The following is a 14,940-nucleotide window of genomic DNA, read 5'->3' as shown; positions in this document are numbered from 1 at the left end:
CTCTACCAGCAAAAAGAGTAGGACTCACTCAAGGTTTGAGACGATGGATAGCATTCTTAGCGATGAAATATTCTTAAATTAAGGTATGCACATTGTTTTTTTAAGACATAATGCTGTTACACACTTAACAGACTACAGAACTTTTATATGAATTGGGGGAAAAATCATGTGACCCACTTTATTGCAACATTCACATAATAGCGGTGTTCTGGAACCAAACCCACAATATGTCCACAGAACGCCTGTATACAATTTTTGTGGGGAAAAAAATAAGTTGAAATTAATTAATCTTCAATAAAAGATTCTGATCAATGATTGAAATCTGATTGTGACCTCAAAAACATAATTCACGTAGGTTATATTATAGAAGATTAAAATCTAAAACCATTTATGTACATTTTACTCTAGAACAAGCTCACATACCCAAGAATCATTTAAAAACATGTTGAATCATGGTTAATAGTAAAGTGGATCTGTGAAAGTCTTTGATAACCTTCCAGTTTAAAATTATGAGGTGAAATGTGTCTGTTAAACTGGTAAGTGCATCTCTGTGGTCACTGCCATTTGATCCCAATTTCAATGCCACTGTAAGATGGTTAAGTCAGATGAACAGGCCTGACTGACAAGTTATCAAGGGGTACTAACTAGGTCTCCTTGTGTAGTCATTCCTTTCTATAATAAGCACTTATCTTCAATTAATAAAACTGAGTAGACCTAGATTTATACCTACCATATCTCTAGAATCTCCAAAAGCATAAGAAATAAATGATCATGAAACCACTTTTGTGGGGGCAAAATAAAACTTCCAATTATTAATATAAATTCATGGGGACTATAATTATTCAGCACCTATTATCTTCTTATGAACAACAAAGTAAAATGACAATAATGCAAAGATGAATAGCAGATAATTCAACATTAATGTCTGCTCGTGTGTTCTGAATAAAAAAAGAGGAAACTCAAACATTTGAATCCTGGCTAATCTGCCTAATATTGTATAATCTACCTGTTAGATTTATTTATTTATTTCTTGTTAATACTGATAACAACATTCAATTTACTGGATGAAAGAAATGTCATTTCAGTTCAGCTTGTAAGAAAAACAACGAGAACTCAGTTTTTAATTATGAATGTTTTTGCTAATGAGCAGTAATACAAAAAAAATGGATCAAAGGCACTTTTTTCACATATGACTATCCCATTAAGATTATACTAATCACTTACTGAAAACCACACTGACATTTTATAGCTATGCATGAATATAAGGAAAGAAGATACACCAAATGTTAACGGTAAATTTTTGATCATAGGTTTATGGTTGATTTTTATTTTCTTATTTTTTGCTTATGTGCTTTTAAAATTTTTCCTATAATTAATATTTATCATAATTGTTCCCCCCCAAAAGAGGTATCTTTTTAAAGAGAGGAGAAAAAACACTAATTTAAAAGAAATATACTTACCAGATCTCTGTGAAGCACCCAATTTGCATGGAGGTAATGGATACCATCAAGAATCTGATAAAGTAATGATTTAACCATAGATCTTGGCAACTGCATGGGCTTTTTATTTGCTTTTGATGCACGGTGAAACTTAATAATGTGCTAAAAATGAAGAAAAAATACTATAATAATATATAGTTTTGTCTATGTCAATAATAATGTATAACCAAGAATGCAATAAATTCTCTACATTTTAAAATTACTTATTAAAGACTAATAATGAGGCCCTGGCCGGTTGGCTCAGTGGTAGAGCGTCGGCCTGGCGTGCAGAAGTCTCAGGTTCGATTCCCAGCCAGGGTACACAGGAGAGGCGCCCATCTGCTTCTCCACCCCTCCCCCTCTCCTTCCTCTCTGTCTCTCTCTTCCCCTCCCGCAGCGAGGCTCCACTGGAGCAAAGATGGCCCGGGCGCTGGGGATGGCTCCTTGGCCTCTGCCCCAGGCGCTAGAGTGGCTCTGGTCGCAACAGAGCGATGCCCCAGAGGGGCAGAGCGTCGCCCCCTGGTGGGCGTGCCGGGTGGATCCCGGTCGGGCGCATGCGGGAGTCTGTCTGACTGTCTCTCCTCATTCCCAGCTTCAGAAAAATACAAAAAAAAAAAAAATACAAAAAAAAAAGACTAATAATAACACAAAGAACAATAATTTGAATAACAAGGCCAACCAAAATGGAATCAATAATGGGGGTGCATGTGACAGTGTTAATGTGGGTATAATAACTAGACTTACTGAAACCATTAAGATTTTCATTAAATAGGACCAAAAGGTGAAAAGGGTTGCTATTTAAAAAACTACCTAAAAACAGTATTGGTTATCTTCTCTACTGACAAAATAAAAGATTTTAAAAAAGAAAGAAAAAACTGTAGATCTCTACTATTCTATAAAAAAGTTGGTACTTAGTGCATTTGAATATCATCACTTACTACATATATATTTGAATAACTTAAAAGTTCAAGACTTTTTTGATACAGAATAAAATTAGGAGATATTCTTAGTAGTTAATATTAAGTAGGAAATAATTAGAAAGAAGGAGGGAGAGAAAAATAGGGAATTTGTTTTTGAAATAAATATAACTGAATCACATTTTTATGTCCACATGTCGTGTTGTGGGTATTGTAATGAAAGGGAAGAAGAAATTTTACCTGCCTCCCATGCCATTCTCTCTACTTCCATCTCTACCCCACCCTTTTCCAAAACATGCCAAAATGGGTACTGAACATCCATGAAAAGAATGGAGGTTCTTATCAATATCTGCTGTAACAGCATAAACTCCGAAAGTTCCTTTAAGACGTGTAAGTCTGCTAAAGTTATTCTTAAATAGATTTGTAATTTATATACATGACAAACCATACTATATTAAACCAAATTTAATATCCAAAATTTGAATTTACTGCCAAGTTTGAATTTTTTTTACTTTTAGCAACTCCTCAGATAAAATGTTTAAATGCTCTGATTTTGCCTTCTGTAGTATATTGTTATATATTGATAAAAACACCCCTAATATTTGCAAAATCACATACATCCTTCTATTTGGAGGAGTAGATTTAAAAAAAAAATGCTGCAAGAGACTGATCTTAACTTAAACTGAGAAACTATTTATAGGTACATAATTGGTTAAACTACTGTGTGTACTGCAAAGAGAACAGTTTTCAATATACATATTATTAAACTGCCATTAATTATCGGCTTAAAATTACAATCTCGCACTGATTATTACAAATACTATCTTCTCAGTAAAATAAGATGATAATGTATATTGCTCAAGTTCTTTTAAATCTTCATTTTCATTTATTATATTTGTTTTTAACTACAATCAACAGAGCAAGTTTTCCTTTATGTGAATTAGCAATACATAGTGCATACATTTACTTCTTCTTTCTTATATAAAATATACTGCTTACAAAAATTAGGGGATTTGACTTTTTTTTTATTAAACAAGAACATGAGAAAAGCAAAGAAGTCAAAGAAAGTTGTTCAATTATGCAAATGAGGTGCAAAACTAACTTGTATTTCATTGGCGAAAATGCACTATACAAAAGGCTGAAAGTACTGGAGTATCTGCACGTTCCCTAATCCCCTAATTTTTGTGAGCAGTGTAGTTCTAAAAATAAAATGATTCTCGACTTACCCATAAATCATGTTCTGCATAGTCAAATAGTAGCCACACCTTCCTGTCACTGTGAGAAAGGAACACTTTCTGCAATGCGATCACATTAGGGTGCTTCAATTCTCGCAAAAGCTGAATGCAAGAGGAAGAGAAGAATCACACTCTTCTGTTAACAAGTAGTGGAGAATGATGAATTTCCTATAACTTCAAAATGAAATTTTTGCAGATTTAGAGAATCCAGATAAGCAAAAACAACAAAAACCATCACCCAAAATACTATTACTCGTAGATAAGCTTAGTCAACAGCTAGGTGTGTATCCTTCCAATCAATTTTCCATGTGAATGTGTGTTTTTAAAATGGGATCATTTAAAATGTAAAATGATAAACAAATGCAATATATCACTAAATAATTCAATATATTTTGGTATATGCATATATTTTTTTTACTAGAAGAAAAGCTTATTGAGAGGCAGGAATCCTGTATTAAAATTGTTTATATCCACCTTAGCACAGTATACATTCAATAAATATCTGACAAAATAAGAATAGATAATTTAACAAGCCATACACTTATCCACGTGTAGAGCATGTGAGGTTTTTGAGTGTGGAGAAGTGGGCCTATAAATAGAGCAAAGGAAAGGCCGTCACAAAGTAGAAGCTTCAAACTGAAATCTGATAATAAGGAAAGACAGACCCAACCAGCAAGTGAAAACTTAGCACTGGCACATAACAGGCAATTGCTTCATGAAATATTTAGCAACAATAACATTAGGGGCTCCTGGTGAAAGCCTGAAAAATATGCCTGCCTCAGGCTGTCCTTAACCAGGGTTTAGATTTAATAGGTACAGAGAAACATACTCAATTTGACAAATATATTGAATGCCTTTTAAATGTAAACCTTTGTAGAAGATACAAAAAAGGAGAATAAAACTTTATACTTCCTATGTGTAAGATGATAATATAGAAACGTTTTTCTCTCATTTAATTCTTATAACAACCCTATAATAAAAACAGAATTTGAGGTTCAGTGTAATAAGAATAATTTGACCAAAATCAAACACCTAGAAAGAGAAGAGGTTTGGTTTTAAACAGATCTGCCTGGTTCCAAAGTCCACGCTTTTTCCACTTATGGCTGAAGTCCCTGTCTTCAAAGCCCACAATAAAATACAAACAGATAGATGAAGCAGAGAAAAATAACTTGTTTACCCATTGTCATAACTTTAAATGAGTAAAGCATACCTTGTGTCAGGGGTGGGATTCGGCCAGTTAGCACTGGTTTGGCAGAACCAATACCTAAGTTTTTGTTGAGTGCAGTGAACCAGTTATTAAAATGGCAATTTTAGTCAGGGTTCTAAGGTGGGCGCCTGGGCAACTGCACAATGGGGAAATCACAAATTTACATTCCTTACTTTTTTTATTCATTTTAGAGAGGAGGGAGGGAGAAAGAGAGAGAGAAAGAGAGAGAGAGAGAAAGGGGGGAGGAGCAGGAAGCATCAACTCCCATATATGCCTTGACTAGACAAGTGCAGGGTTTTGAACCGGCAACCTCAATGTTCCCAGGTCGACGCTTTATCCACTGCGCCACCAGAGGTCAGGCTTCTTACTCTTTTTTAACGTTCATCTGTGCAACAGCATATTCTAAGGACCTGTAGTAATGTTCATTCCATCCATAGGTGAAAAAAACTGCAAATGAGGACGCCAATCAAGAAGTAATATGAAAATATTTTAAATAACAATTTTATTAATTTTTGTCAGGTATTATTCAATATTTTTTTCATTGATATTTTAAAACTGTTTCTTACAATCTAGTTTTGTGTACCTCTTTTATCGTTCATATTTAGTATTAAATGCATGAAATAATAAACTACCATTTGGTATATTTTGTTTAATACTTAAAACGGTCATTAGGGCAGAGAACTGGTTGTTAAATTATTTGAATCCCACCACTGGTACTATATATAAATCTTTCTTGTTCTTACAGCTGCATGGCATTTTTAGGTCACTATTTTTATTGTGGTAAAATATATATAACATAACATTTATTATTTTAACCATTTTTAAGTATATAGTTCAGTAGCATTAGGTACATTATCACTGTCATACAACAATCACCACCATCTTTCTATCCTTTCTCCAGAACATTTTCATCATCTCAAACTGAAACTTTGTACCTTAAATAACACCTCCTCATTGCCAGCCCTTGGTAACCACTGTTCTCTACTTTGTCTTATAAATTTGATGGCTTGATCGTAAAGAGCAGAAATATAGCTCTTAATAGCTCAGGTTGAGATATTTAACCTGGTGTAGAATCTGAAACCTGGGTACTATGAGAGTGTTTTCCTGAAAGGGCTGTGAATCAATAAATGCTATAAAATCCTAAAGAAAATAATACACAGGAAAGGACAAAAGGGAACACTGAGGAACTAAAGCAGAGACCAACCCAATCACTGGTTCCTTTCAAGGCTTATGTACTGATAAAATGTTAAGCCCTAATCAAATGCCACACTAATTGTACTCTTTACCAATATTTACTAAAACAAACACATTAAAAAGTAAATTTCTTTACTACTATTTACTGAAGAAACAAAAATAGTAAACAACATAAATGTCCAAACATAAGATGGCTGATAAGTAAATTATGGTATATTGACATATTGTAGTCTCAAATACACTGTGGGGCAAAAGGTTTACAGTTCTTTGTATGGAAAATAACACAGTAATTAATAAATAATAATACAATAAAAAACTGTTTCATGTACTCACAATGTAAACCTACTTTTGCTCCACCCTGTATATATGTCAACAAAGTTTTTAGATACATTAGAAAAGACCTGAGGAGGGAAAATGGCGATGGAGTAGATGGACATCACTATTCCCACCTCCCAGAACCAAAATGGGTTACAACTTAACTTAGGAACAATCATCTTAAAAAACCAACTTTGGACAAAACTAAGAGAAAACTATAACCAAGCATCACCAAAGGAACCACAATGAACTGGTAGGAAAGGTGGAGACACAGAAAGGGCTGCCCTGCTCCCAGGAGAGAGAGGTGGGTCTTTCACGATGGGGTGGGTTGCCAGGAGAGTTGTGGGTCCTCAGACCCAGGACCAGAACCCCAGCCAGGAGCTCCAGAGACTAGAGGAAGCGTACGGACAGTATTTAGCTGAAAGAAGAGCCAGGTTATGTTTGCGAGAGGGAGACAGAACTCTCAGACCCAGGCTTTGTCTTAAAGGGACACGCAGAAAACCTTGTTCATAGCCATTATCTGGGGCTCCGGGAGCGGGGAGCACCGAGAGGACTGGAGTTATGAGAGGAGAGTGTAGTCTTGGGGGCACAGCCACACTGACCCCTGTACTAGGTCACTCCCCAAACCGAAAGTGGCTATTCTCCCTGAGAGAACCAAGCAGGCAAATGGAAGCAATTACCCTGAGCACCAGAGGCTCTCCTGCTCCAGTCAGTGCAGGGAGACTCTTAGAAGCAGGGGGCACATTAGAGATAAGGTTTTGAGTGCTGGGGCCTGGGCTACACAGCCCACCTCAACCTGCTGAGTACCCTCATAAGGGCAGGAGGGCCAGGCTGAGGCGGTGGCCGTGGCCCTAGGCCTGTGTGGCAGACAGGAGCGAAGCCCAGCGAGAGGTCCTGCATGCCCGTGGGGTGTGAAGTCAGGTGGCCCGCGTGCAGTAATGGTGAGTGGCGGAGCCTAGAGAGGTGTCTGGAATGCCCGTGAGGGGCAGAGCCCAGTGGCCCACATGGCAAAGAGGAGGGGCAGAGCCCAAAGAGGCGTCCTTTATGCCCATGGTAGGCAGAGCACAGAGAAGCAGCCCACACCCATGGGGGGCAGAGCCCAGCAAAGCAAGGAGTCACCTGCCCCCGCAGAGCAGCCTGAGCTGTGACCTGTAAGCCCAGGCCAGTGCTCGAGTGCCTGAGGAGGTGAAGGCAGCGGTGGGACTGGTGGGAAGACAACAGTTTAGGAATAGAGAGGCCATACACACTGGCCAAGAGTAGATAAAAGTCAGACTAGGAGTGCAACTGATATTTACAATGCCATCAGGGCCCAGTAGAGGCGGCCACAAATTCTAGATCACTTGTAGCTCCAAAAAGGTTGCTAAGGGCTAGTCAAAAGCAGTGACCCCAACTGGTCTGCACAAGGTTCTGGCCAGGGAGGTCCAGGGCTGGTATATCCAGCAGCCAGATACAGAGAACATCAGCTCAGAACCTAACAACCCTATTTAAAGTGGTATCTTAAGGAAAGGCTCCTCACACCTGACCCAGCTAAGGCATAGAAAACACTTTCACAAACAGCAAAAAGAGCATTAGTAGCAGACAAGTAGCCCACAGCTAATTACAAACAGCTGAAGCCAGCCCAAGAAGATCTAGAAACAACACAAGTGAAAGCTGGAGGCAGACAACACCAACTCTATACTCAGCTAGCTACACAAACAACACATCCAAAGGAGCAGTCTATACAGAGAAAAAATGGAAAGACAGAGAAATGCAATTCAAATGAATCAACAAAAGACATCCCCAAAAAACACTGAGTGAGAGAGAAATAAGTAAGGTAACAGATGCAGAGTTTGGAATAGTGATTGTTAGGATGCTGAAGGATCTTAGAGCAACAATAGATAGACAAAATGAGCACCTAAACAAAGAGATAAAAGGCATCAAAAAAGGACATTGAAATCATAAAAAAAGAATCAGACAAATAACAAACACAATATCAGAAATAAAAACTACACTAGAAGGAACTAAAAGCAGGCTGGATGAAGCAGAGGATCAAATCAGCAATTTAAAGGGCAAGATAAGCGAAAGCATGGAAGGAGAACAGCAAAAAGAAAAAAGGATCAAAAAGTCTGAGGGAACTCTAAGAGAACTCTCTGACAATATGAAGAGAAACAACATCCACATAATAGGGGTTCCTGAAGGAGAAGAGAACTAACAAAAGATAGAGAACCTGATTGAAGAAATCATAGCTGAAAACTTCCCTAAATTGATGCAGGAAAGTCACACAAGTTCAAGAAGCACAGAGAATCCCATTAAAGAGAAACCCAAAGAGACGTACACCAAGACACGTCATAATTAAAATACCAATGCTAAGAGATAAGAGAGAATACTAAAAGCTGCAGAGAAAAGCAGTCAATCACCTACAAAGGGGCTACCATTAGGATAACATCCGACTTTTCAACAGAAACACTTGAGGCCAGAAGGGAATGGCAAGAAATATTCAAAGTAATTCAGAACAAGAGCCTACAACCAAGACTCCTTTACCCAGCAAGGCTATCGTTTAAAATTGAAGGAGAAATAAAAAGCTTCCCAGACAAAAAAAAAAAAACCCTTAAGGAATTCATTACAACCAAACTAATGCTGCAAGAAATGTTAACGGGCCTGTTGTAAACAGAACAAAGGGGAAAAAAATCTAGTAAAAGAGGAATGTAGATTTAAAGATTAAATGTCAATAATAACCTTAAATGTAAATGAATTAACTGCTCCAATCAAAAGACACAGGGTAGCTGTGTGGACAAGAAAACAGGACCTGTACATATGCTATCTACAAAAGACCCACCTCAAAACAAAAGATACACATAAACTGAAACTAAAGGGATGTAAAAAATATTTCATGCAAATAGAAATGAAGAAAAAGCTGGGGTAGCAATATCAGATAAAATAGACTTTAAATCAAAGGCTATTTGAAGCAATCCAACAGGAAGATATAACCATTATAAATATCTATGCACCTAATATAAGAGCACCTAAATATACACATCAGATTTTGATGGACATAAAGGGTGAATCCAACAGCAATACTATAATAGTAGGGGATTTTAATACCCCATTAACATCACTGGATAGATCCTCAAGAAAGACAATTAACAAAGAAACAGCAGACTTAAAAGAAACACTAGATCAACTGGATTTATTTTAATAGGTATCTTCAGAACCCTTTACCCCAAAGCAGCAGAATATACATTCTTTTCAAGTGCTCATGGTACATTCTCTAGGATAGACCACACATTAGGACACAAAGCAAGTCTCAATAAATTTAAGAAGATTGAAATCACACCAAGCATCTTCTCTCATCACAATAGCATGAAACTAGAAATCAACTACAATAGAGAAACTGAAAAACACTCAAATACTTGGAAACAAGCATGTTATTAAATAATGAATGAGTTAACAATGAGATCAAGGAAGAAATAAAAAATTTCCTTAAAACCAATAAAAATAAACATAAAAACTCAAAATTTATGGGACACAGCTAAAGCAGTCCTGAGAGGGAAGTTCATAGCATTACAGACATACCTTAAGAAGCTAAAAAATGCTCAAAAAAACAAGTTAACCCTGCATCTAAAAGAACTAGAGAAAGAACAACAAGTAAAGCCCAGAGGAAGTAGAAGGAAGGAAATAATAAAAATCACAGTGGAAATAAATGACATACAGGCTAAAAAAACAACAATGAAGATCAATGAAACCAAGAGCTGGTTCAATGAAAAGGTAAACAAGATTGATGAATCTTTAAGCAGAGTCAGCAAGAAAAAGATAGGACTCAAATATATAAAATTAGAAATGAAAGTGGAGAAGTAACAACCGACACAACAAAAATACAAAGGATTGTAAAAAATTCCTATGATAAAATGTATGCCAAAAAATTAGACAACCTAGAAGAAATGGACAAATTCCTTGAAACATAAAATATTTAAAAAATCAATCAGGAAGAATCAGAAAACCTAAACAGACTGATTAAAACAAATGAGATCAAAACAGTGATCAAAAATCTTCCAACAAACAAAAGCCGGGACCCGATGGCATCACAAGTGAATTCTACCAATTATTCAAAGAAGATATCCTCAAGTTATTTCAAAAAATTCAAGAGGAAGAAAGACTTCCAAGCTCCTTTTATGAGGCGAGCATAATTCTGATTCCAAAACCAGGCAAAGACAACACAAAGAAATTTATAGGCCAATATCCCTGATAAATCTAGATGCTAAAATCCTCATCAAAATATTAGCAAACTGGATCCAGCAATATATGAAAAAAAATCATACATCATGATCAAGTGGGATTTATTCTGGGGAGGGAAGGCTGGTACAATATTCACAAATCAATGTGATTCATCACATAAACAAAAGGAAGGAGAAAAACCACATGATAATTTCAACAGATGCAGAAAAAGCATTTGATAGAATCCAGCACCCATTCATTATCAAAACTCTCAGCAAAGTGGGAATACAGGGAACATACCTCAACATGATAAGGGCCATCTATGACAAACCCACAGCCAACATCACTCTCAACGGACAAATATTAAATCATCCCCTTAAGATCAGGAACAAGGTAGGGGTTGCCCCTTTCACCACTCTTATTCAACATAGTCCTGGAAGTCCTAGCCAGATCAATCAGACAACAAGAAGAAATAAAAGGCATCCAAATTGGAAAAGAAGAAGTAAAATTATCATTATTTGCAGATGATATGATATTGTATATAGAAAACCCTAAAGTCTTAGTCGAAAAACTACTGGACCTGATAAATTAATTCAGCAAGGTGGCAGGATATAAAATTAATACTCAAAAATCAGAGGCATTTTTTTTTTTTTTTTTTGCATTTTTCTGAAGCTGGAAACGGGGAGAGACAGTCAGACGCCCGCATGCGCCCGACGGGGATCCACCCGGCACGCCCACCAGGGGCGATGCTCTGCCCACCAGGGGCGATGATCTGCCCCTCCGGAGGCGATGATCTGCCCCTCCGGGGAGTCGCTCTGCCGTGACCAGAGCCACTCCAGCGCCTGGGGCAGAGGCCAAGGAGCCATCCCCAGCGTCCGGGCCATCTTTGCTCCAATGGAGCCTTGGCTGCGGGAGGGGAAGAGAGAGACAGAGAGGAAGGAGGGGGGCAGGGTGGAGAAGCAAATGGGCGCTTCTCCTATGTGCCCTGGCCGGGAATCGAACCCGGGTCCTCCGCACGCCAGGCTGACGCTCTACCGCTGAGCCAACTGGCCAGGGCCCAGAGGCATTTTTATATATCAACAATGAATTGTCAGAATGAGAAATTAAGGAAACAATCCCCTTCACCATTGCAATAACAAAAAAATAAAGTACCTAGGAGTAAATTTAACCAAGGAGATTAAAGACTTGTACTGGGAAAATTTTAAAACATTGAGAAAAATCAAGAAAGATACAAGCAAGTGAAAGCATATACCATACTCATGGTTAGAAAGAATAAACATCATTAAAATGTCTATATTACCCAAAGCAATTCACAAATTCAATACAATTCCCATTAAAATACCAATGACATACTTCAATGATACAGAACACATATTCCAAAAATTTATATGGAACCAAAAAAAGAACACGAATAGCTTCAGCTATCTTTTTTTTTTTCCCAGAGACAGAGAGAGAGTCAGAGAGAGGGATAGACAGGGACAGACAGACAGAAATGGAGAGAGAAGCATCAATCATTTGTTTTTTGTTGCGACACCTTAGTTGTTCATTGATTGCTTTCTCATATGTGCCTTGACCGTGGACCTTCAGCAGACTGAGTAACCCCTTGCTCAAGCCAGCAGCCTTGGGTCCAAGCTGGTAAGCTTTGCTCAAACCAGATGAGCCCGCGCTCAAGCTGGCGACCTCGAGGTCTCGAACCTGGGTCCTCCACATTCCAGTCCGACGCTTTATCCACTGCACTACCGCCTGGTCAGGCGCTTCAGCAATCTTGAAATGGAATAGGCCCTGGCCGGTTGGCTCAGTGGTAGAGCGTCGGACTGGCATGTGGAAGTCCCGGGTTCGATTCCCGGCCAGGGCACACAGGAGAGGTGCCCACCTGCTTCTCCACCCCTCCCCCTCTCCTTCCTTTCTGTCTCTCTCTTCCCCTCCCGCAGCTGAGGCTCCGTTGGAGCAAAGGATGGCCCGGACGCTGGGGATGGCTCCGTGGCCTCTGCCCCAGGTGCTAGAGTGGCTCTGGTCGTGGCAGAGCGATGCCCTGGATGGGCCGAGCATCGCCCCCTGGTGGGCGTGCCGGGTGGATCCCGGTCGGGCACATGCGGGAGCCTGTCTGACTGCCTCCCCGTTTCCAGTTTCAGAAAAATACAAAAATAAATAAATAAATAAAAAATAAATGAAAGAATAAAGTGGGTAGTATCACACTTCCTGATATCAAGTTATACTACTAGGCCATTGTACTCAAAACAGCTTGGTACTGGCATAAGAATCGGCATATAAATCAATGGAACAGAACAGAGAACCCAGTAATAAACCCACACCTTTATGGACAATTGATACTTGACAAAGGAGGTAAGAGCACACAATGGAGTAACGACAGCCTCTTCAACAAATGGTGTTGGGAAAATTGGACAGCTACCTTCAAAAAAATGAAACTAGACCACCAACTTATACCATTCACAAAAATAAATGCAAAATGGATAAAAGATTTTAAGTTGTGAAATCATAAACATCTTAGAAGAAAACATAGGCAGTAAGCTCTCCAATATTTCTCACAGCAATATATTTGCTGATTTATCTCCACAGGCAAGTGAAATAAAAGACAGGATAAACAAATAGGACTATATCAAACTGAAGATCTTTTGCACAGCTAAAGACAATAAGAACAGAATACAAAGAACAGAATAAAAAGTTCTACACAATGGGAGAACATATTCGACAATACATCTGATAAGGGGTTAATAACCAGAATTTATAAAAACCTTATAAAACTCAACACCAGGAAGATAAACAATCCAATCAAAAAATGGGCAAAAGAAATGGACACTTTTCCAAAGAGGACATACAGAAGACCAATAGGCATATGAAAAAATGCTCAACATCACTAATTATTAGAGAAATGCAAAATAAAACCACACTGAGTTACCACCTCACACCAGTCAGAAGGGTGCTCATCAACCAAACAACACAGAATAAGTGCTGGCGAGGATGTGGAGAAAGGGGAACCCTCCTGCACTGCTGGTGGGAATGCAGACTGGAGCAGCCACTATGAAAAACAGTATGGAGATTCCTCAAAAAATTAAAAATTGAACTGCCTTTTGACCCAGCTATCCCACTTTTAGAAATATACCCTAAGAACACCATAGCACTGTTTCTAAAGGAGAAATGTACCCCCAATGTTTATGGCAGCATTGTTCACAATAGCAAAGATCTGGAAACAGCCCAAGTGTCTGTCAGTGAACTAAAAAGCTGTGGTACATATATACTGTGGAATACTATGGGGCCATAAAAAAGAAGGAAATCTTACCTTTTGCGACAACATGGAGGGACATGGAAACTATTAAGTGAAATAAGCCAGGCAGAAAAAAAAATCATATGATCTCACTCATTTGAGGAATCCAATGAACAATGTGAACTAAGGAATAGAATTGAGACAGAGGAGGGATCAAAGGGACCAGAGGGAAAGAGAACAGAGGGAAAGGGGATGATGGGATGGGATAAAGCTGAAGGGAAGGGAGGAGGGTGGTGTAGGGAGGGGAGCAAGGAAGATGTTGAGGAGAATACGGGGAGGGGGGATGCATTCGGGGCAACACTAGAATCTATATAAATACAATAAATTAAAATCAATTTAAAAAAAACTCCCAACAAACAAAAGCCCTGGGCCAGACGGCTTCACAGATGAATTCTACCAAATATTCTAAGAAGAATTAACCCCTATCCTTCTCAAGCTATTTCAAAAAATTCATGAGGAGGGAAGACTTCCAAATTCCTTTTACAAGGCACACATAATTCTGATTCCAAAACCAGGCAAAGAGAATACAAAGAAGGAAAACTATAGGCCAATATCTCTGATGAATTTAGATGCTAAAATTCTTAACAAAATATTAGTAAACTGGATCCACCAATACATGAAAAAAAATCACACATCATGATCAAGTGGGATTTATTCTGGGGAGGCAAGGCTGGTACAATATTTGCAAATCAATCAATGTGATTCATCACATAAACAAAAGGAAAGAGAAAAATCACATGATTATATCAATAGATGCAGAAAAAGCATTTAATAAAATCCAGCACCCATTTATGATCAAAACTCTCAGCAAAGTGGGAATACAGGGAACCTACCTAAACATGATAAAAGGCCATCTATGACAAACCCACAGCCAACATCATACTCAATGGGCAAAAATTAAAAGCAATCCCTTTAAGATCAGGAACAAGGCAGGGGTTCCCCCTTTCACTACTCTTATTCAACATAGTTCTGGATGTCCTAGCCACAGCAATCAGACAAGAAGAAGAAATAAAAGGCATCCAAGTGGGAAAAGAAGTAAACCTATCATTATTTGCTGATTACATGATACTGTACGTAGAAAACCCTAGAGTCGCAGTCAAAAAACTACTGGACTGATAAG

At 38.3% G+C, this 14,940-nt stretch overlaps 1 protein-coding gene across 3 annotated transcripts in view; it reads right to left on the bottom strand.

Annotated features, from left to right (window-relative positions):
* The window catches only part of CDK19 (cyclin dependent kinase 19), a 232,043-nt gene that overhangs the window by 51,808 nt on the left and 165,295 nt on the right, over window positions 1–14,940 (bottom strand). For 2 of the 3 annotated variants that reach the window (XM_066373467.1, XM_066373466.1), the window contains 2 exons: window positions 3,622–3,732; window positions 1,461–1,601 (listed from right to left, as the gene is read on the bottom strand). The exons of the other annotated variant lie outside the window; for it this stretch is intronic. In XM_066373467.1, the coding sequence (XP_066229564.1) occupies window positions 1,461–1,601; window positions 3,622–3,732 (252 nt within the window). The remainder of the gene's footprint in view (window positions 1–1,460; window positions 1,602–3,621; window positions 3,733–14,940) is intronic. 3 annotated transcript variants of the gene reach the window in all.

This window comes from Saccopteryx leptura, chromosome 3, assembly GCF_036850995.1.
Source record: "Saccopteryx leptura isolate mSacLep1 chromosome 3, mSacLep1_pri_phased_curated, whole genome shotgun sequence".
In the NCBI taxonomy this organism is placed as follows: domain Eukaryota; kingdom Metazoa; phylum Chordata; class Mammalia; order Chiroptera; family Emballonuridae; genus Saccopteryx; species Saccopteryx leptura.
This window is presented reverse-complemented; position numbering and strand designations above follow the sequence as displayed.